Source organism: Macaca mulatta, chromosome 12 (assembly GCF_049350105.2).
Source record: "Macaca mulatta isolate MMU2019108-1 chromosome 12, T2T-MMU8v2.0, whole genome shotgun sequence".
NCBI classification, from domain to species: Eukaryota; Metazoa; Chordata; class Mammalia; order Primates; family Cercopithecidae; genus Macaca; species Macaca mulatta.
This window is the reverse complement of record NC_133417.1, coordinates 9,135,508-9,155,806: the sequence shown is the minus strand read 5'-3', so window position 1 is coordinate 9,155,806 and position 20,299 is coordinate 9,135,508. Positions and strand designations below refer to the sequence as shown.

Below are 20,299 nucleotides of genomic sequence, written 5' to 3'. Positions count from 1 at the left end.
CAGGCAGCTGAGATCATGCCACTGCACTCCAGTCTGTGCGACAGAGCAAGGCTCCGTCTCAAATAAAAAGAGAGGATGTGGGGATAGTGCCATCTTGGGCAGTTGTGGTAAAAATAAGATGGGGGGAGAGCTGCTCTTATTTTTTCTTGGTTTCTATACTGCATTCATTTTAGAAAAATTTTATTTAGGAGAAATAATGTAGAATGTAGATAATCATTACTTGAATTCATACTTGGTGATGTAACTTATTTTGATGAAGACATTGTTAATGTCATTTGCTTTTCTGTTAAAAGTACTTATAAAGAGTAAAAGATAATAACATTAACATGATATATTTATGCAAACATAAAAGGACTAACAACCATACGACCCATCATCATGCTTACTAAATGTTAACGTTTAATCATTTTGTGTCAGATTTAATTGTTTTCTTGGAAAAAAAAAAGGCAGTTTTAGTTGAAGCTCTTCTTTGTCCCTTACCAGCCACCCCTCTCCTTCCTGAAGTTCTTATCTTTTCTCAAGTTGGTGTGCATTCCCTTGTCCCTTATTTTATCCTTTTCTTTTCTTTCTTTTTTTTTTTTTTGAGACAGAGTCTTGCTCTGTTGCCCGGGCTGGAGTGCAGTGGCCGGATCTCAGCTCACTGCAAGCTCCGCCTCCCGGGTTTACGCCATTCTCCTGCCTCAGCCTCCCCAGTAGCTGGGACTACAGGCGCCCGCCACCTCGCCTGGCTAGTTTTTTGTATTTTTTAGTAGAGACGGGGTTTCACCGTGTTAACCAGGATGGTCTCGATCTCCTGACCTCGTGATCCGCCCGTCTCGGCCTCCCAAAGTGCTGGGATTACAGGCTTGAGCCACCGCGCCCGGCCTGTCCTTTTATTTTCTATCAAATATATTTTTCTTTCTTTCTTCTGTTTTTTTAGAGACAAGCCTCACTATGTTGCACAGGCTGGACTCAAATTCCTGGGGTCAAGCAATCCTTTTGCTTCAGCTTCCTGAGTAGCTGGAACCATAGGCATATACCACCTTGCCTGGCTCCTATCTAATACTCTAAAAATTTGAGGCCAGGCACAGTGGCTCACACCTGTAATCCCAGCACTTTGGGAGGCTGAGGCAGGTGGATCATTCGGGATGAGGAGTTCGAGACCAGCCTGGCCAACATGGTGAAACCCCGTCTCTACTAAAAATACAAAAATTAGCCGGGCGTGGTGGTACACGCTTGTAATCCCAGCTACTTGGGAGGCTGAGGCAAGATAATTGCTTGAATCCAGGAGGCGGAGGTTGCAGTGAGCCAAGATCGTGCCACTGCACTGCAGCCTGGGCGACAGTGAGACTCTGTCTCAAAAAAAAAAATTGGATAATCCAGTCAGGCGCGGTGGCTCACACCAGTAATCCCAGCACTTTGGGAGGCCATGGCGGGTGGATCACTTTAGCTCAGGAGTTTGAGACCTGCCTGACCAACATGACAAAACCCTGATGGAGTGCAGGGATGCAATCATAGCTCGCTGCAGCCTTAAACTCCTGTGTTCGAGAGGTCCTCCTGTCTCAGCCTCCTGAACCATTGCTCTTTGCGGACATGAAGTTGTTTCTGATTTTTTGCTGTTGTAAACACTATTTTAATTAGGCTCTTTTTTCCTCTCTTTTTGTGTATACATGTGAATTTATTTGGGGTAGATACCTGGAACTACTTAGTGGTGCTGCTGTTGTGTTATGTTATGTTATGTTATGTTATGTTATGTTATGTTATATTATGTTATTTTTAGACGGAGTCTTGCTCTGTTGCCAGGCTGGAGCGCAGTGGTGTGATCTCAGCTCACTGCAACTTCCGCCTCCCAGGTTCTAGCGATTCTTCTGCCTCAGCCTCCCGAGTAGCTGGGACTACAGGTGCACATGACGATGCCCAGCTAAGTTTTGCATTTTTGGTAGAGACAGGTTTTCACCATGTTGGCCAGGATGGTCTCGATCTCTTGATCTTGTGATCTGCCCGCCTTGGCCTCCCAAAGTGCTGGGATTATAGGCATGAGCCACTGCACCCAGCAGTACTGCATTCATTTTAGAAAAATTAGTACTAATATAGTCTTCAACTTTATTAGATCCAGTTCTCTGAAGTGATTGTCCACACACCAGCATTTCATGAGAGTTCTCTTTGCTCTGTATCTTTTCCTGTTCTTGGATCTTGACAAACTTTCACTTTTTTTGTCTAGCAGGTATGAAATTTCATTGAGGTCTTAGCTCATGGTTCCTAGATTACAGTTGAGGGTGTACACATTTCTTATGTTTATTGCCCATTTGGGTTTCCTCTATATATTTCTTATTCATATTTTTTTTTCCAATTGTTTTTTTACTTTTTCTTTTTTCCTTTGTTCTTAAAAAGTTTAGGGCTGGGTGCTGTAGCTCACACCTGTAATCCCAGCACTTTGGGAGGCCAAGGTGGGCAGATCACTTGAGGTTAGGAGTTGGAGACCAGCCTGGCCAACATGGCGAAACCCCGCCTCTACTAAAAATACAAAAATTCGCCGGGTGTGGTGGTGGGCGCCTGTAATCCCAGCTCCTCGGGGGGCTGAGGCACAAGAATCGCTTGAACTTAGGAGGCGGAGGTTGCAATGAGCCGAGATTGTTCCACTGCACTCCAGCCTGGTCAACAGAGAGAGGCTTCATCTCAAAAAAATATATATAGATCTATATAGCTTCTTCCTCTTATTTTTATGTATTTCTTCATTCTTTACATTAGTCCTTTATTGGGTTTGTAGGTTACAAATGTCTTTATCTATCCTGTGGCTTGTCTTTTAGTCACTTATTTTTCCACTCAATCTTTTTATCTTTTTTGTTTGTTTTTCTGAGATAGGGTCTTGCTCTGTTGTTCAGGCTGGAGTGCAGTGGCACGATCATGGCTCACTGCAGCCTCGAACCCCTTGGGCTCAGGTGATCCTCCTGCCTCACCCTCCTGAGTGGCTGGGACAGCAGCCACCATGCCTGGCTAATTTTTATATTTTTTTTGCAGAGATGGGTGTCTCATAATATTGCCCAGGCTGGTCTCGAACTCCTGGGCTCAAGTGATCCTCCTGTCTTGTCCTTCCGAGGTGCTAGGATTACAGATGTGAGGCACTGCACCCAATCTTTTTATCTTTGAAAATGGTCTTGTCTCATGTGATTCTTCTTCAAATAATTCAAAGTCTTATTGTTGTTATTGCAGATTTTACACCTGGTGACTAATGTGCATACATCCTGTTGTGTTATTTTTTGTAGTGGGTCAACAACCTAGAGGTTGATAGCAGATATAATTCATGGCCTTCTAGTTTACAAGAGTTGCTTCGACCCACCTTTCCTGGTGTTATTCGGCAGATCAGGAAAAACTTACATAATATGGTAAGTAACTCTTATTGTCTGCCTGTGAATTCTGTTTCTCCCTTGGCCTAGTCCCTCTTTTTTTGTCGTGTAGAATGGTCACGTCTCGCCTTTACTAGCTGCTTCCTCCCCCACCCTCCACCAAATACTCTCCCTGTTCACACTGGGAGGGCTTTGTAGTGTACTGGCCTCTTGTGGGGCTGTGGGACGTAACAGGAGCGTTACAGCCCCCCTCAGAGTGTGGGGAAATGCTCATTTCTAACATGAAGGTTTAGACTGTTGTTTTACTCTTTTAATTTGTTTTTAATTTTAAAACACTTTTTAGTTTTTAATTTTTATTTTTTCTCATCAGCTTTTCCAGATTGAATAAGTTTTCATACTCTTCACACCATTCAGTGATGTGTTTGTTTTTAAGACTATATTTTTTAGAGCAGTTTTAGGTTCATAGCAATATTGTTTTATTAGTTTTAAGATAGCTCTTTTTTTAAGTAAGAAGGTGCATATTGCTGCTGTTTTTCTTTAATATCGTAATCCCTAGAATTCAGCAGTTTCATTTATTCTCTTAAATAAGGCTGTTTGCCAACTCCTACTTGTTACTCCTTCTTGCGCTGCTTTAGAGAGAGAGAAAGGGTTCTTAACTGGCCCACTTTTTCCCGCTCGTTTCTTTCCCTTCCCTCACATAGCTGGGAAAGAGATAGTGGTAGGGTTAGTGCCAAGGCTGGCCTCCTCAGAACTTGCAGGGAAAATTGCCGTCTTTACCTTTCTTCTTCTCTCTTTTTTTTTTCCCCAGAAAGAGTCTCGCTCTGTTGCCCAGGCTGGAGTGCAGTGGCAGGATCTTGGCTCACTGCAACCTCCGTCCCCCCGGGTTCAAGCGATTCTCCTGCCTCACCTCCCAAGTAGTAGGAATTACAGGCGCATGCCACCACACCTGGCTGATTTTTGTATTTTTAGTAGAGACGGGGTTTCAACACATTGGCGGGGCTGGTTTCAAACTCCTGAACTCAGGTGATCCACCTGCCTTGGCCTCCCAAAGTGCTGGGATTACAGGTGTGAGCCACCACACCTGGCCACTTTTCTGTCTCTTGAAACCACTTTTTTCCTTTCTGGTCAGAATTTAAATCTCGTTCTGTTTTACCATATGCCTGAACTTTATTAAGTGAGAGAATATGTCTAAGTTGCTTAGCACCTAATACGTGTTTATGTGCTTACCTGACAGCTGTGACTGTGGTCTAAGAATTAGGTTCTAAGTGAATTCTTAATTCAGAGATCCTCAGAAATGAATATACAAAAAGGCAGGCTCCATTTTTTAAGGTGAGAGAGTTGCTAAACTTGGTTTTTGTTTGGTGTAGTAGAAGAACCAGCATCAGCACTCTGGAGTACAGTTCCCTTGTTATCAGCCTAAGTCCGTGAGAAAATCGCCTAGCCCTTCAGTACCACGTATTTTGAACTTAGAGGGAGGTAGCTGCTGTTTGTATAATTCATCTTTTATGTGGTTCAACCGTAGCTCGAAAAAGGTTGACTTCATGTACAGTGACTCATAACATTTTTCTCAGCCCACGGATACTCGAATAAAAGTCATTTCATGTGTTCTTTTCCCTTTCTTCAACAGGTTTTCATAGTTGATCCTGCACATGAGACCACAGCAGAGTTGATTAACATAGCCGAGATGTTCCTTAGTAATCATATACCACTAAGGTAACACTGGTATTGATTTGATGATATATCTAATTTAGCTGAGGTTTTATTTGTCATTTTTAAATGCAAGTGTGGTGCTACTGAGTTGTAGGATAATTAATAGTGCACATCACTAATGGCAATTTTATCTTCTGGTCAGTATGAAGCCAGTGTCTTTTGGGACTGAGAATTTGCTTCTCAATGAATAGAAGCTTACCACCATTGAATTATCAATAAATAGCCCATGTAAAAGTAGTTTCTGGCTGCAGCTTGCTTCCCAATGGAAGGGAATTTTCCTAGGTGAGTGTCCACATCACAAAACCTATTTCCACTTTCAGCAGAGGTACAGAGCATTGCCAATAACTTGTTAGCCTGTCAAGGACTAAACATATACACAACCTTTTGTAGATGCGAACAGTAACAGTTACTTCTCTTGTGTTGCCAGACCTGCCAACAGGGTACTGAATGATTGGATTTCCACTGTCCTTTTAAGAACAGTTTATTTTTATTTTTTATTTTTTTATTTTTTAAAGGTTTTACATATAAATGCTAAGGTATTTTCACCTACATTTTGAATAATTCTGGTAATTTTACATGTTGGTGAAATTTTAATTCTTAGAAAATTTGAAAATAAGAAAACAACTCTTTATTCAATAAATATTACTATGTGTTCCATGATTACTACTGGGCTAAATGCTATAAATATATATGCCTTATTCTACCTTCTTGGAAAAGATCCTCTGTATACTTTCAAACCCTTTAGGGAGATACGTGATCAACTGCTAGGTTATGTCCTACTGGTTAGTTATAAGTGCATTAGAATTTCAGAGAAACAAAAACATCATTGAGATATTTGGGAAGCACAAAGCTTTATGGAGAAGCTTGATTTCAGATAGGCTTTGAGGAAAACAGAGAGTTCTGATAGTTGGAAATGCAGATATTTTGAGTTTGATGACATTTTTCATATAAAGCATGATACATCTGGTTAGATGGAAGAACCTATTACTGGATCACAACCAGAGCTATGTTTTGATTAAAAGAGGAATATAAGAACACAGAAGAAGTTGGGTCGTGGTCGACAGTTGGCACTAATACAGTATTTCTTGAGTTGAGGAACAAGAAGAGGGCATGTGGTCTTCAGATTGCAAAGGCAGATGCGAAGAAGATACTTGAACTCCTAGGCACCTGAGGAGATTGTGAATAGCTGGAGAGAGCCGGGTGTGCAGGCTCCTCTTCCCTTCTTTGTAGGAGCTCATGTGGTCCTGCAAGTTGACTACTAAATATTGATACATTATTATTAACTAAACTCTGTAGTTTACATTAAGATTTGTTATTTGTGTTGATGACACAAATGTATGATGTCAAGTATTCATATTACAATACAGTTTAATACAGATTAGTTTCACTGCTCTAAAAATCTCCTGTGCTTCAGTTGTTTATCTCTTCCTCCCTTCCCCTAAATCTTTGGCAACTACTGGTCTTTTTACTGTCTTCATAGTTTTGCATTTTCCAGAACGTTCTAGGTTGCAATCATACGGCATGTAGCCTATTCAGATTGGTGTCTGTCACTGAGCAATGTGCATTTAAGCTTCTTCCTCTGTGTCTTCTCATGGCTTGATAGCTCATTTCTTTTTATCACTGGATAATAGTCATTATATGGATGTCCCCCATTTATTTATCCATTCACTTAATTGAAAGATACCTTGGTTGCCTACAAGTTTTGGCGGTTATGAATAAACCTGCTGTAAACATCTGGGCGCAGCTATTTGTGTGGACATGTCTTCAGCTTCTTTGGGTAAATACTGAGGAGCGTGATTGCTCTATTGTGTTAAGAGCATGCTTAGTTTTGTAAGAAACTGACGAACTGTGTTCCAAAGTAGTGGCACCATTTTGCATTTCCACCAGCAGTGAATGAGAGATCCTGTTGCTCCACAGCCTTACAAGCATTTGGTTTTGCCAGTATTTAGGATTTTGGTCATTCTGATAGGTGTGTGGTGGTATGTCATTGTCGTTTAATTTGCCGTGCTCCACAGCCTTGCAAGCATTTGGTTTTGCCAGCATTTAGGATTTTGGTCATTCTGATAGGTGTGTGGTGGTATGTCGTTGTAGTTTAATTTGCCGTTCCCTAATGATATATGATGTTCAAGATCTACTTATATTTATCATCTGTCTGTATATCTTATTTGGTGAAGTGTCTGTTCAGATCTTTTGTCCTTTTTTTTTTTCCCCCTGCCCTTTTGTCCGTTTCTAAAACTTTGGTTGTTTTCTTATTGTTGAGTTTTAAGAGTTCTTTGTAGGCCGGGTGCAATGGCTCACGCCTATAATCCCAGGACTTTGGGAGGCCAAAGTGGGAGGATCGCTTGAGGCCACAATTTGAGATCACTGTGGGCAACATGGGAAGACCTCCATCTCTACAAAGACTTAAGAAAGAGTAGCCATGTGTGGTGGCACACACCTGTAGTCCCAGCTACTTGGGAGGCTGAAGTGGAGGATTGTTTCAGCCCAAAGGTTTGAGGCTGCAGTGAGCTGATCGTACCACTGCACTCTGGCCTTGGCAACAGAGCAAGAACCTGTTGAAAAACAAACAAGAAGAGTTGCATATTTTGTTTACCTGTCCTCTATCAGATGGTGGTTTTGCAAAGATTTTCTGCCACTCTATGGTTTGTCCTTTCGTTCTATTAATAATATCTTTCACAGGGCAGACATTTTTAATTTTAGTGAAGTCCAAATTAACCAGATGTTGTCTTTCATGGATTGTGCTTTTGGATCTAAGATCATTGCCAAGCTCCATACCACCTAAATTTTCTTCTCTGCTGTTATCTAGGAATTTTAGTTTTTGTGTTTTACATTTAGACCTGTGATCCACTTTGAATTTTTGTGAAAGATATAAAGTCTGTGTCTAGACTGATTAATTTGCATGTGCATGTCCAGTTGTTCAGCACCATTTATTGCAAAGATGATTCTTTGTCCATTGAACTGCCTTTGCCCCAGTATGGTCAGTGCGATGTCTTTTTTGCCAGCCCATCTATAGATATATAATGGTATGTTTGTGGTTAATTCCTTTATTTTAAAATGTAAAATCTGGTAAACGTTAACCTTGATTATTGCTTTTTGTCGTGGGACAGTTGTAAACCTTTTTTGGCTTTTCTTTTACCAATAATTCTCATACTGTATGTGCTAAATGTCACAATCCCCCCCCCCTTTCTGTTTACTTTGAAAGTGTGAAAATTTTTGTTTCTTCTAATTTTTGTTTAAAAGCAGAAAAAAATTTCTTAAAACTATAGCAACACTCTTCATGTCAGTGAAAGCAATCTTTTCATGACGTGGAAATGGCTTGCTTTAACAGTAGAAAGGCCTAAGCCACATTTGAAAGCCTGCTTTTTTATTAATACTTTGTAAGTGGCCGGGTGGTGGCTCATGCTTGTAATCCTAGCACTTTGGGAGGCTAAGGCTGATGGATCACCTGAGGTCAGGAGTTCGACACCAGCCTGGCCAACATGGTGAAACCCCGTCTCTACTAAAAATACAAAAAATTAGCCGGCAGTAGTGGCCTGTAATCCCAGCTACTTGGGAGGCTGAGGCAGGAGAATCACTTGAACCTGGGAGATGGAGGTTGCAGTGAGCTGAGATTGCACCATTGCACTCCAGCCTGGGCAACAAGAGTGAAACTCCGTCTGAGAAAAAAAAAAAACTTTGTAAGTCGTGTATGTATATCTTTGCCAATCATGTTAGAGGAGAGTGGGCTGTGAACTGTGCTTTTCTCTCAACGGGTTTTCCTCTGTTAGCTATAATGTATGAGAAGGGTGCAAGGATGTCATGCTTTTTAGCCGTTTGCATTATTTGACATGTTTCTTTTTCTTCTTTTCCCTTCCCCTCCAGAATTGGTTTTATCTTTGTGGTTAATGACTCTGAAGATGTTGATGGGATGCAAGATGCTGGAGTGGCTGTTCTTAGAGCGTATAATTATGTTGCCCGAGAGGTGGACGATTATCATGCCTTCCAGACTCTGACACAAGTACGTTTTTGTTCAGGATGGCACATAATTTTTTCAGATCCAACTTACTCTTAATAGCAACGTGTGGCCATTGTAGGCTGGATAGCTGTGGTATCTAGAGCTCAGGGGTGGATCCTGAATTTAAAAGTCATGTCTGCTGCAGTGTGTAGAGATAGATCTGAGGAAGGGCAAAGCAAAGTGGCAGGGATGCCAGTTGATGAGCTGTTGCAGTGATCTCCATGAGAAGTAATGGGGAAGGTAGCAGCAGGGCTGTGGAGAATGAAATGGGTTCAAAAGAAGTCACTCAGAGTAGTAAGTATTTTATACTTTGTTATTTTATTCACTTTGTCTGTGCCTAAGGTTTGCTTTTGTTTGTTTGTTTTAATATATCTTCCACAATGGCTACCTTAACATTTTATTTATTTATGTACTTTTTGAGACCAGGTCTTGTTATATTGCTCAGGCCGGTCTCAAACTCCTAGGCTTAAGGGATCCTCCCATGTCAGTCTCAAATACGTGGGATTACGGCTGGCTGTGCACCACCATGCCCAGAGAATAAGTATTTTAACTCTGCTTTTTAAAGTTTTTATTTATTTATTCATTCATCTATTTTTATTGTTATAAGTACATGTGTTTGATTGAGGGGGCCGCAGAAGACAGAGAGATGGTACTGTATGCCGCTGGTATAGGCTTGGAGGCCGAATGCCACACACAGACAGACACAGAAACAGTCCAGCACTCAGCAGGGAAGGCTGGGCATTATTCTGAGGCGTGTAACACTTGGTTGGCAGGTGACAGTCAGCAGGGGATCTGGCCTAGGACTGAAGGGGCCCAGGCACCCTGGAGGCTCCCAGATCTGAGGTCCCAGGTGGCATCCGCTGTGGCGCCTGGGCTCAGCTCACATTATTCAGGGACTTGCAGACAAATGGGGGCGGTACGAAGGCAGCACTACACGTCTGAGCAGCTGCACCTGCTCCACCTGCTGCCGTGTCACTTGTTGCTTGGGCTTCTGGAAGTTGGTGCTCAGGTTTTTGCTGCAGAGCATGAAGCCAGTCTGGCTGCTGGGATAGGTGGGGACAGTGCAGTAGGCGTGTGCCACCATGGGGAAGAGTGACTGGCAGAACCACCGTGTCTCCTTGATGAGGTCCAGGTGCAGCCACTGGTCCTTGCCCTGGCAGCAGAGAATGCTGTCCTCATTGAGGGCCATCTTCATGAGTGGTAATAGGATTCCTTGAAGAGGCTTTCATGGATCCCAGGAGTCAGTGATCATATTGAAGGCATCCTGGTTCTGTTTCATGAAATCAAAATTGTCACCCATATGCAGGGTCAGCTTAGCGCTAGAGGAGCCAATGGCCATACCCGGCAGGAATTTCTTAAGAGACCTGAATGCCATCCTCTTCAGCCTGTCATTGGACCACAGACTCCACAGAGGGGTGCTTCACCACCTTGTGCAGGATGCTGTCTCTGTCCCCGATGATCAGCACCTTTTGTGGGATGGGGTGGTTGCAGAGTGGCAGGTTGATTCTCATCTAGTAGAGAACTTACCCCTGTCCATGCAGGGGATGATGCCATCCAACACCAGCACACTGCTATGGGTCTTACTGTGGGGAACAAGGATGTCCTGGATGCGTGAGTGCTGGCAGTGGAGCAGCTGCTCCATCTGTAGGAACAAGGCTTCCTTGGGCCTCAGGCTGCAGGTCTCATGGAACCAGCCCTCCTAAATGGCAGCGTGACCACTGAAGCCGGGCTCCATGTCTTTTGGGTCCTGTGGCCTGAGACTGCAGGCTGTGCAGAGCCACAGCACAACAGGACCAGCTACACCCACCACCCGCTGTTTATTTTATTCTATTAAAAGGGTTGTTGTAGAGACAGGATCTCACTGTTGGCCAGGCTGGAGTACGGCAGCGCAGTCAGGGCTCACTCCCGGCCCTAGGTGATCCTGCCGCCTCAGCTTCCTGGAATAGCTGAGACTACGGGCACGCATCACCATACCCAGCTAATTTTGTTGTTGTCGTTTTTAATTTTTGCTGGGGATGATGTCTCACTGTGTTTGCCAGGCTGGCCTCGAATTCCTGAGCTTAAGCAATCTTACTGCCTTGGCCTCCCAAAGTGATGGGATTTTCGGTGTGAGCCACTGGTGCTTGGCTGCGGTTTTTTTTATTTCAAAGTTCAGGCCAGGTGCAGTGGCTCACACCTGTAATCCCAGCACTTTGGGAGGCCGAGGGAGGCAGATCACCTGAGGTCAGGAGTTTGAGACCAGCCTGGCCAACATGGTGACACCCCGTCTCTACTAAAAATACAAAAATTGGCCATGCCTGGTGGCTCATGCCTGTAATTCCAGCACTTTGGGAGGCTGAGGTGGGTGGATCACTTGAGGTCAAGAGTTCAAGACCAGCCTGGCCAACATGGGGAAACCTCATCTTTACTAAAAATACAAAAATTGGGCTGGGCACGATGGCTCACACCTGTAATCCCAGCACTTTGGGAGGCCAAGGCGGGCGCATCACGAGATCAGGAGATAAGAGATCAGACCATCCTGGCTTTAACGCGGTAAAACCCAATCTCTACTAAAAATAAAAAAAATTAAATGGGCGTGGTGGCGGGTGCCTGTAGTCCCAGCTACTGGGGAGACTGAGGCAGGAGAATGGCATGAACCCAGGAGGCAGAGACTACAGTGAGCTGAGATAGCGCCACTACACTCCAGCCTGGGCAACGGAGTGAGACTCCATCTCAAACAACAAAACAAAACATAACAAAAATTAGCCAGATGGTGGCAGGCACCTGTAATCCCAGCTACTTGGGAGGCTGAGGCTGGAGAGTCTCTTGAACCCGGGAGGCGGAGGTTGCAGTGAGCCAAGATCGTGCCATTGCCCTCCAGCCTGGATGATGAGTGAAACTCCGTCTCAAAAAAAAAAAAAAAAAAAATTCAAATAAATAATATTCGTGTCGATTTCGATTTCTCCGTCTCTCCCCTCTCCCTTTCCTCATCCCTCCTAAACATCATGGACATAGTTTTTATTTCAATGACTACTTAGAAGTGTTCAGATTTCTCTCTCTCTCTCTCTTTTTTTTTTTTTTTTTTTGAGACAGTCTCTCTCCATCATCTAGGCTGGAGTACAGTTGTGTGATCTTGGCCCACAGCAACCTCTGCCTCCTGGGTTTAAGGGATTCGCCTGCCGCAGCCTCCTGAGTAGCTGGAATTACAGGCGTGCACTACCACGGCAGGCTAATTTTTGTATTTTTAGTAGGGTTTCAACATGTTGGCCAAGCTGTTCTCGAGCTCCTGACCTCAAGTGATTGACCCTCGTCACCCTCCCAAAGTGCTGGGATTACAGGTATGAGCCACCATCATACCTGCCTGGCCTATTTAGATTTTTCTTAACGTATTTTTTTGTTTGAGACTTAACATGACTGAGCTGATTCCAGCCGGGCACGGTGGCTCACGCCTATAATCCCAGCACTTTGGGAGGCTGAGGTGGGCGGATCACAAGGTCAGAAGTTCAAGACTAGCCTGGTCAGTATGGTGAAACCCTGTCTCTACTAAAAAATAGAAAAATTAGTCGGGCATGGTGGCATGTGCCTGTAGTCCCAGCTACTCAGGAGGCTGAGGCAGGATAATCCCTTGAACCTGGGAGGCGGAGGTTGTAGTGAGCTGAGATTGCGCCGCTGCACTCCAACCTGGGTGACAGAGTGAGACTCCATCTCAAAAAAAAAAAAAGAATATTTAATTTCCAACCTAGAAAGCCATCTTAATAAGGAAAAGGAAGAATTGCTAACATGTCCCAATTTGACCTTTCAAGAAAAGTAATCGGCCAGGCGCAGTGACTCACGCCTGTAATCCCAGCTTGGGAGGTTGAGGTGGGCAGATCACCTGAGGTCAGGAGTTCAAGACCAGCCTGGCCAACATGGTGAAACCTGTCTCTACTAAAAATACAAAAAATTAGCTGGGCGTGGTGGCAGGCATCTGTAATCCCAGCTACTCTGGAGGCTGAGGCAGGAGAATCGCACAAATCCAGAAGGCGAAGGTGTAGTGAGCTGAGACTGTGCCGTTGCACTCCAACCCGGGTGACAGAGCAAAATTTCATCTCAAAAAAAAAAAAAAAGAAAAGTTATCATATTTTCCTCTAAATTCAGAAAAATGTGGAATAAACACTTTGAAATTTGAACTTAAAAGTGTAGTTAACCAACTGTTTTTTCTTCCTTCAGATCTATAACAAGGTGAGGACTGGAGAAAAAGTGGAAGTTGAACATGTGGTCAGTGTCCTGGAGAAGAAATACCCGTATGTAAAAGTGAATAGCATTTTGGGGATTGATTCTGCTTACGATCAGAATCGGAAGGTAAAAAATTTCTTTGTTTCTTATTTGATTGCAACCCTGTACTGTCCTTAACCCCCTGTTTGGGGGCTTTGGTAAATAATGGTGTTGGTGGTTAAAGTGTTTCAGTACTTAGCGTTTAAAAGTTTAGAAAACAGATCACTTTTTCAGTGTTTGAAAAAGTTGTTTCAGTCTTGTGAAGATAGGACTGATTTTTAACTTGCTTATTAGCTATTACATTGAAAAATAATTTTTTTTTCATAATGAATGGTAGTACCTCCATGAAGTTTGCTGTGGATAACATCTGCTGGCTGTATAGAGCCAGGATATGATGTACAGCTTAATATATATCATACTGGCTTTATTTCGTTATTTAGGCTAAGGATGGAAGCATATTAAGAAATGTAACAGAATGGCAAAGTATTGTAGTAATAAGGATATAATAAGAAAGTTTAAAATTTTTAAACTTAAAGATAATTTTTTTTCTTTTGAGGCTTTAGACACAGTCAAGGGTCTTTACCTATTGAAAGCACAAATTGTTGAAAATGTATTAACGAAAGGAATTATACATTTCTGAAACATTCTGATTTTAAACATATCAAAATGCATTTATTTACTAGTGTTTCAATGTTTTTTCTCCTTTTTTAAGGGAGGATTTTTTCCCCCAAATGAAAAACAGCCTGTGATTCCTGTTTTAAGATCTGAGCTATCATCCGTTTATAAATGATATTCAGCATGAATTGTTTATGAGTCCTGTTTCATCTGATACAGAATCCTTGTAGAGTTTTATAATCTCCCTCCCAAGTCTTTATGCTAGTTGTTTGACAGACACTCAGTTCAATATCATTTGGTTTTAGCCTCTCATCTTTATGAGTTTTCTAGTCATTCAATTCGTTTTAGTGGGAAGAGTAACCTTCTTTTTGTACTCATATTTTATTGGTTTACATACTATTAAATCATTTCACTAACAGGAATAGTCGGTTTGGGAACAGACACAGCTAATCCTTGGTAAGCAGATAGCTCAACTGGGAGGAGCAAAAGGTTGTGGGCATCCTATTCCCTGTATCTAAAATGCTGCCTTTTACTTGTTGACAGGCATTTTAGTGTGGTTTATGTGTAATACCAAAGAAAGAATATTGGACACCTCTCACATTTTATAGATGATCTTTAAGGTCAGATGTTTTTAAAGGTCAGTGTGACAAAAATAGTAGCAAGTTAAACTTTCGAGTTACTAAGTTAGACTAGTTTATACTTTAGGATTGTCTTCAAACAACTATTCAAAAACACGTAGAACCCTGGAACTGCTGCGTATGTGTGCTTGTTAATGGCGCTTTTGCCACCTCATTGGAAAGTTTTAAGTGGAGGAGATAAACAGTTAAAAATTATGTGTGATCATAAGGCTTAAGATAATTACAAACAAAATCACACATCAAAAAAACAAAATATAGGCCAGGTGTGGTGGCTTATGCCTGTAATCCGATCACTTTGAGAGGCTAAGGTGGGAGTTTGAGACCAGCCTGGCCAACATGGTGAAGCCCCAGCTCTACTAAAAAATAAAAAATAAATAAAAATAAAAATAAAAACGTATGTGGGCGTTCTAGAGAGTAGCTCACCAGTGTAAGTGTTCAGCATACTTTAATAGCTGGTATTTGTTAATCAGATAAATTCGTTAATTGGGATTGGTTGAGAGATCTGCTCCTGTAAGTCAATTCAGGTTTTAGAGGGAGAGAACAAAATCATCTTTAGCAAGATCAAAACACAAGAATTTAACAACTAGAGAAATTTCTGAATTGCTTTAGAATAAGTAACAGAGTTTCAGTTTTAAAACGGTAGTATTGAGTCATCGTGCCAGTCCTAAGACTAGAAAGTTGAACAAGATGTGGTATGAACTTGGGCAGTTCACACAGCCTCGCTGGGGGAGACAACACATGACAGCAGTATGGCTTTGGTGATGGTGAGGTTCTGAGTGTTTACACTTTGTATGTGGAGGCTTAGTGGCCGCCGAGCTAGATGGCAGCTAAGCTGGATGGGCAGCTCTGCTAGTTTGGGACAAGGTGATTATGGAAGGCTTCCTAGGTATAGCGACAGCTGCCTGCTCTGTGAATTCAAGTTCATAGAGGAACACATATTTATTGTGTGTGTAAGCTGATGTTGAATACAAGGCGAATTAAAATACTAGCTCTGTACCAGCTCTTTTACAAAGGTAATCTCATGCCAGGAGCTGGAAGGTCTTTGAGCATGCCAGTCTGCCTCTCTTCTTTCTCTTTTCTGTTTTTGATTCTGTGCTTTGGTATTGTATCTGCTCACTTTAAGGTATATCCAGTCAAGCTTGGAATTGAAGCTGGAAGTGACATCTACTCAGTATAGCCTGAGAAGGGTTACTATTATTATTATTTATTATTTATTTTTTATTTTTTGAAATGGAGTCTCGCTTTTGTCTTCCAGGCTGGAGTGCAGTGGCGTCATCTTGGCTCACTGCAGCCTCTGCCTCCCGGGTTCAAGCCATTGTCCTGCCTCAGCCTCCTGAGTAGCTGGGATTACAGGCGCTCACCATCGTACCTGGCTAATTTTTGTACTTTTAGTAGAGATGGGGTTTCACCATGTTGGGCAGGCTGGTCTTGAACTCTTGACCTCAGGTGATCCACCTGCCTCGACCTCCCAAAGTGCTGGGATTACAGGCATGAGCCACCGTGCCCGACCGATTACCATTATTTTATTGTAGCCTTCTGTCCAGTCACTTATCTTTTCTGGGTTTTTAAGTAAAATAATATTGCTGTGGGTACCTAGTAACTATTTTTCTCCCAGATAGACACAAACAGCAATAATAGTAGTCTGTAGAAAAAGAATTTAAGTGAAGTAAAAGAAAAAGGCCACTTTGAGAATATGAAAGTTTTGAGGGACTTTGTGGAATTTTTTTTATATTTCATATTTAGAAACTGTTTAAGTCTCATTTTCTCTTACCCTGCTGAAGAAAAAGTACCAGTAGCTTTTTATTGTGGATGATTACAATATCAAAAGTATTTACTCGAAAAATATTGAATAGAGTGGACAAACTGGAGAAAGGGGTATTTTTATATCTTTACCTGTGTTGAAATCTTGATTGTGCTGAAAAATTGAATGAGAGTATCACACACCATGCTCCTTGGTTTGCTAGACGTGGCCATCTGTACTGATTAGAGGCTCTTCTGTATGCAAACAGGTCATATTATTTATATTTCATCCATTTAATTGTCTAGCTGTTTGAATAGAAGTACTCCCAAGGCAGGGATGTGGAGAGTATCGCAGAAGTCCTAACAATCTAATGATTCATGAGATTTTTTTTTTTTAAACTACAGGAGCTTTACCCCTATACAAAAAATCCAATGGAATGGATTCTTTTGAAATGGTTAATTTTAGGAAAAATGACTGCTTCTAATAAATGTCATTGCACTTGTAAATCTGTTCCTTTTGTTACAGTGAAGCTATGATCTTCTGTGTCTGAAAGAAGTAATTATTTTAAAAAGTAGGCAATGCAATTAAAGTTGAAATTTTAAACAGGCGAGAATATAGTCTGATAGGTGTATATTTATATCTTTCAAAGCCGGTAAGATAATGACATTAGGAAAAGTTCTAGCCTGCACATGCAAACACTTTACCTTTAGAATATTATCTTTGAGTCCTTACTAATCTCAGTTGCATGTGAGTGGCTCAGTATACAACTACCAAAAATTAATGTTTGTATATTATTTATCATTATTGAATATTTTTAGTTAGCTGTTGATAGAAAATTTGTCCATATGAATTTTCAGTTTGGCTGTTTGATAATTGTGCTGCATTCTGTTATTTGGTCTTGTAAACTATTTCTGAGTGGTGGAAAAGGAAGCTACATAGCAAACACCTCCCTCTCACTCCTGACTTCTACTCAGTTACCGTTTGCAGAGAAAACCAATGTTATTTATCTTATTGTCACTTGGAATTATAATGCAAGTTTTCTGGTCTTGTTTTAATTGGTTGACGGGGATGATTTTCAAAACTAAAGTTAGATTAAAATTGAGTTTTAATGGATATCTATGAAATAGTTGAGATGTCAAAGAACAGAATTAACATGGTAAGAGTTTTAGGGGTGTATATTTAAAACATTTAAACTATGATGTAGAGAAATGGCTGAAACCAACCTAGAAGGGTTTTTTTGGCTGTGCCATGTTTTAGGCTGTCCGTTTCTGTGCCGTTATCTGTTACCGTACTAGTCTGATGAGAAAGTAAGCAGTCTGTTACCGATGGCTCGGATTAGTTACCCGATGGGAGTACTTTTCTATTGGTGCTATCTAAAATGGTTATAAATAATTACATTCTGCTGTTTTCAGAAAACGGCAATTACAGGGTGTGCGATAGGCATTTGTAAAGTGGCCCACTTTACAGCTTGGGTGGTAATAGTTTTTACTCCGGAAAGCTCGTCTGAGGGATGAGCGCCTGTGTTGACAGTCAGGAAGAATGTCCATCTTGGATACATTTGCCGTTTTGTTGCTCCAGTATTTTCTGGCCAGTACTTTTGTCCTGGAGAAGGGAAAAGATTGGGTGTATTGTGTCTTAGAGCAGTTGTTGAGCACTGTTTCCCCACAAACCTTGTTTTGTTTTCTGCAGGTGCAATTTCTTTGTTAGTGATATGGACCCTTATTTAGAATTGGGTGCAAATATTTCCCTCAGGCTTTTTGCATAGAGCGCTTATAATTTATGGTAGTCAAAACCTGTGTACTTCATTTTGGCAACCCATGGTCACATGTAGATTTTTAAATGGAAATTAACTAAAATTAAAGATTTAGTTACTTGGTCATAGTTGGCAGGTTTCAGGTGCTCAGTAGTTACATGTAGTTAGTAGTGGCCACTGCATTGGACAGCACAGACAAGCACAGATAGAATATTTCCATCACTGCAGAAAGTTCTGTTGTGTAGTGCTGACCATAGTATATGTAGTTCAGTTTTGATAGCCTGTGCCACACACAGACACACACACACACACACACACACACACACACACAGACACACTCTTCATAATCTGCAAGCTTTTGTGGTTTTGTAAAAACTCCAACTCAGTAATTCAATCTCAGATTTACATAGTAGGATATTAACTGTGATGCCATTTTTCATTGTTTTAAAAAGAAGTATCTTATTTTTTCTTTACAATATTTCTGTTGATTGTTGTTAGAACAGTCATGTAAGAAAAATATGCTCTGTTCCATTTGTCTCACAAAAGGCAAAAATCTGCTGTTTTTCTTGTTCCTTCTGTTTCAGGAAGCAAGAGGCTACTATGAGCAGACTGGGGTTGGACCCCTGCCCGTTGTGCTGTTCAATGGAATGCCCTTTGAAAGGGAACAGCTAGACCCTGATGAGTTAGAAACCATCACAATGCATAAAATCCTGGAGACCACCACCTTCTTCCAAAGAGCGGTGTACTTGGTGAGTCGTGTTTCAAGGTGGGATTTTTAGAGACAACAGTTGGCTTACATTTTTTGTTGCCTCTATAGTAGGCAGTAAAATTCTTAGTATCACTATTTGGGAGGCTGAGGTGAGAGGATGGTTTGAGGGTAGGAAGTCTGAGACCAACCTGGGCAATATGGCAAGACCCCATTTCTAAAAAAAAAATGAAAAAATTAGCTGGGCTTGGTGGTGTGCACCTGTCGTCCTAGCTACTCAGGAAGCTGAAGTGGGAGGATCGCTTGAGCCCAGGAGTTTGAGGTTGCAGTGAGCTGTGACTGCCCCGCTGTACCCCAGCCTGGGTGACAAAGTGAGACCCTGTCCCGTTAAAAAAAAAACAAACAAAAAAACTATTTTCTGTATGTCACTAGTAATTGGTTTGCAAACTCTTGGCAAGTCCTGCTATGATGAAAATATTCATAAATTTTCTGTATATGGTAATTGAAATAACTAGTATTATTGATTTCAGGATTAAATGTTTATCTTAAAAATTGCAAGCAGTTCTAAGAAACGTTTATTCTGTTTGTAGGAAATTTTGACTTTGGAGAGACTCAATCTTATTTTTCATTTATATATAAATATTAATATATATAGTTCTTGAGCTATAATTCAGACAGCATAAAAGTCAGCTGTTTAAAGGGTAGTTTAATTCAGTAGTTTTTATTCTCTATACACAGTTATGTAACTACCACCTCTAATTTCAGAACATTATCATCACCCCCAGAAGAAACCCCATATCCAGTAGCAAGGACTCCTCTCCATTTTGCCCATTTTGTCCTACTCCCTGCCACCCTGCCACTGGCAAACACAGACCTACTTTCTGCTTCATGAATTTGCTTGTTCTGGACATTTTATACAAATCAAATTTGCAGAGAACAGGATATTACTAGACAGATAGCCTATTGCTCAGAACCCCAACTCTCTAATCATGGTTGGTCTTTCTAGTGTTACCATCCCCCAATCTGAGTCATGGCATTAGCACAGTCTCTCAGGCCCCACTGTGCATCACCCCGGAGTAGAAACCATCACATGTGAGCTGAGGGGCTCACCATGAATCACTGGATTTACAGTTTACATCCCAGGAACTAGGGCCAGCCAGATTATTTACCACACACTGTCCTTTTCTCTTCCCTCCTCTCATTCTGGAAATATGCGTATGTTGGTACTCTCTCATGTCCCATAGATCTCTCTCTTTATGTCCCTCAGACTGGATAATCTCAGTTTATCTTCAAATTCACTTATTCTTTCTTCTGTCAACTAAAATCTGCTATTGAGCCTCTCTAGTGAATGCTTCATTTCAGTTAGTATAAATCCAGATTTCTATTTGGTTCTTTTTGATAATTTCCTTAGGTTTATAGATACTATTTTGCGAGACGTAGGTCTTAAACTTTACTTTGGTAGACTTCGTTTCTTTTAGTTCTTGAGTATATTTGAAATCATTTATTTAAATTCTTTGTCTAATTAAGTCCAATGTTTGGACTTACTCAGAATAATATATGAACATAATGTAAGAATATACATTATG

At 41.4% G+C, this 20,299-nt stretch overlaps 1 protein-coding gene and 1 pseudogene across 4 annotated transcripts in view; one reads left to right on the top strand and one right to left on the bottom strand.

Annotated features, from left to right (window-relative positions):
- Window positions 1-20,299, top strand: part of UGGT1 (UDP-glucose glycoprotein glucosyltransferase 1) — a 106,769-nt gene that overhangs the window by 41,267 nt on the left and 45,203 nt on the right. For all 4 annotated transcript variants that reach the window (XR_003721203.2, XM_015109808.3, XM_028830603.2 and 1 more), the window contains 5 exons: window positions 3,243-3,362; window positions 4,951-5,036; window positions 8,895-9,030; window positions 13,216-13,347; window positions 18,592-18,756. Coding sequence is in view for 3 of the 4 variants with exons in the window: in XM_015109808.3 (XP_014965294.1) it covers window positions 3,243-3,362; window positions 4,951-5,036; window positions 8,895-9,030; window positions 13,216-13,347; window positions 18,592-18,756 (639 nt within the window). In the remaining variant the exon portion in view is untranslated. The remainder of the gene's footprint in view (window positions 1-3,242; window positions 3,363-4,950; window positions 5,037-8,894; window positions 9,031-13,215; window positions 13,348-18,591; window positions 18,757-20,299) is intronic.
- Window positions 9,898-10,762, bottom strand: LOC106992532 (spermidine synthase pseudogene; annotated as a pseudogene).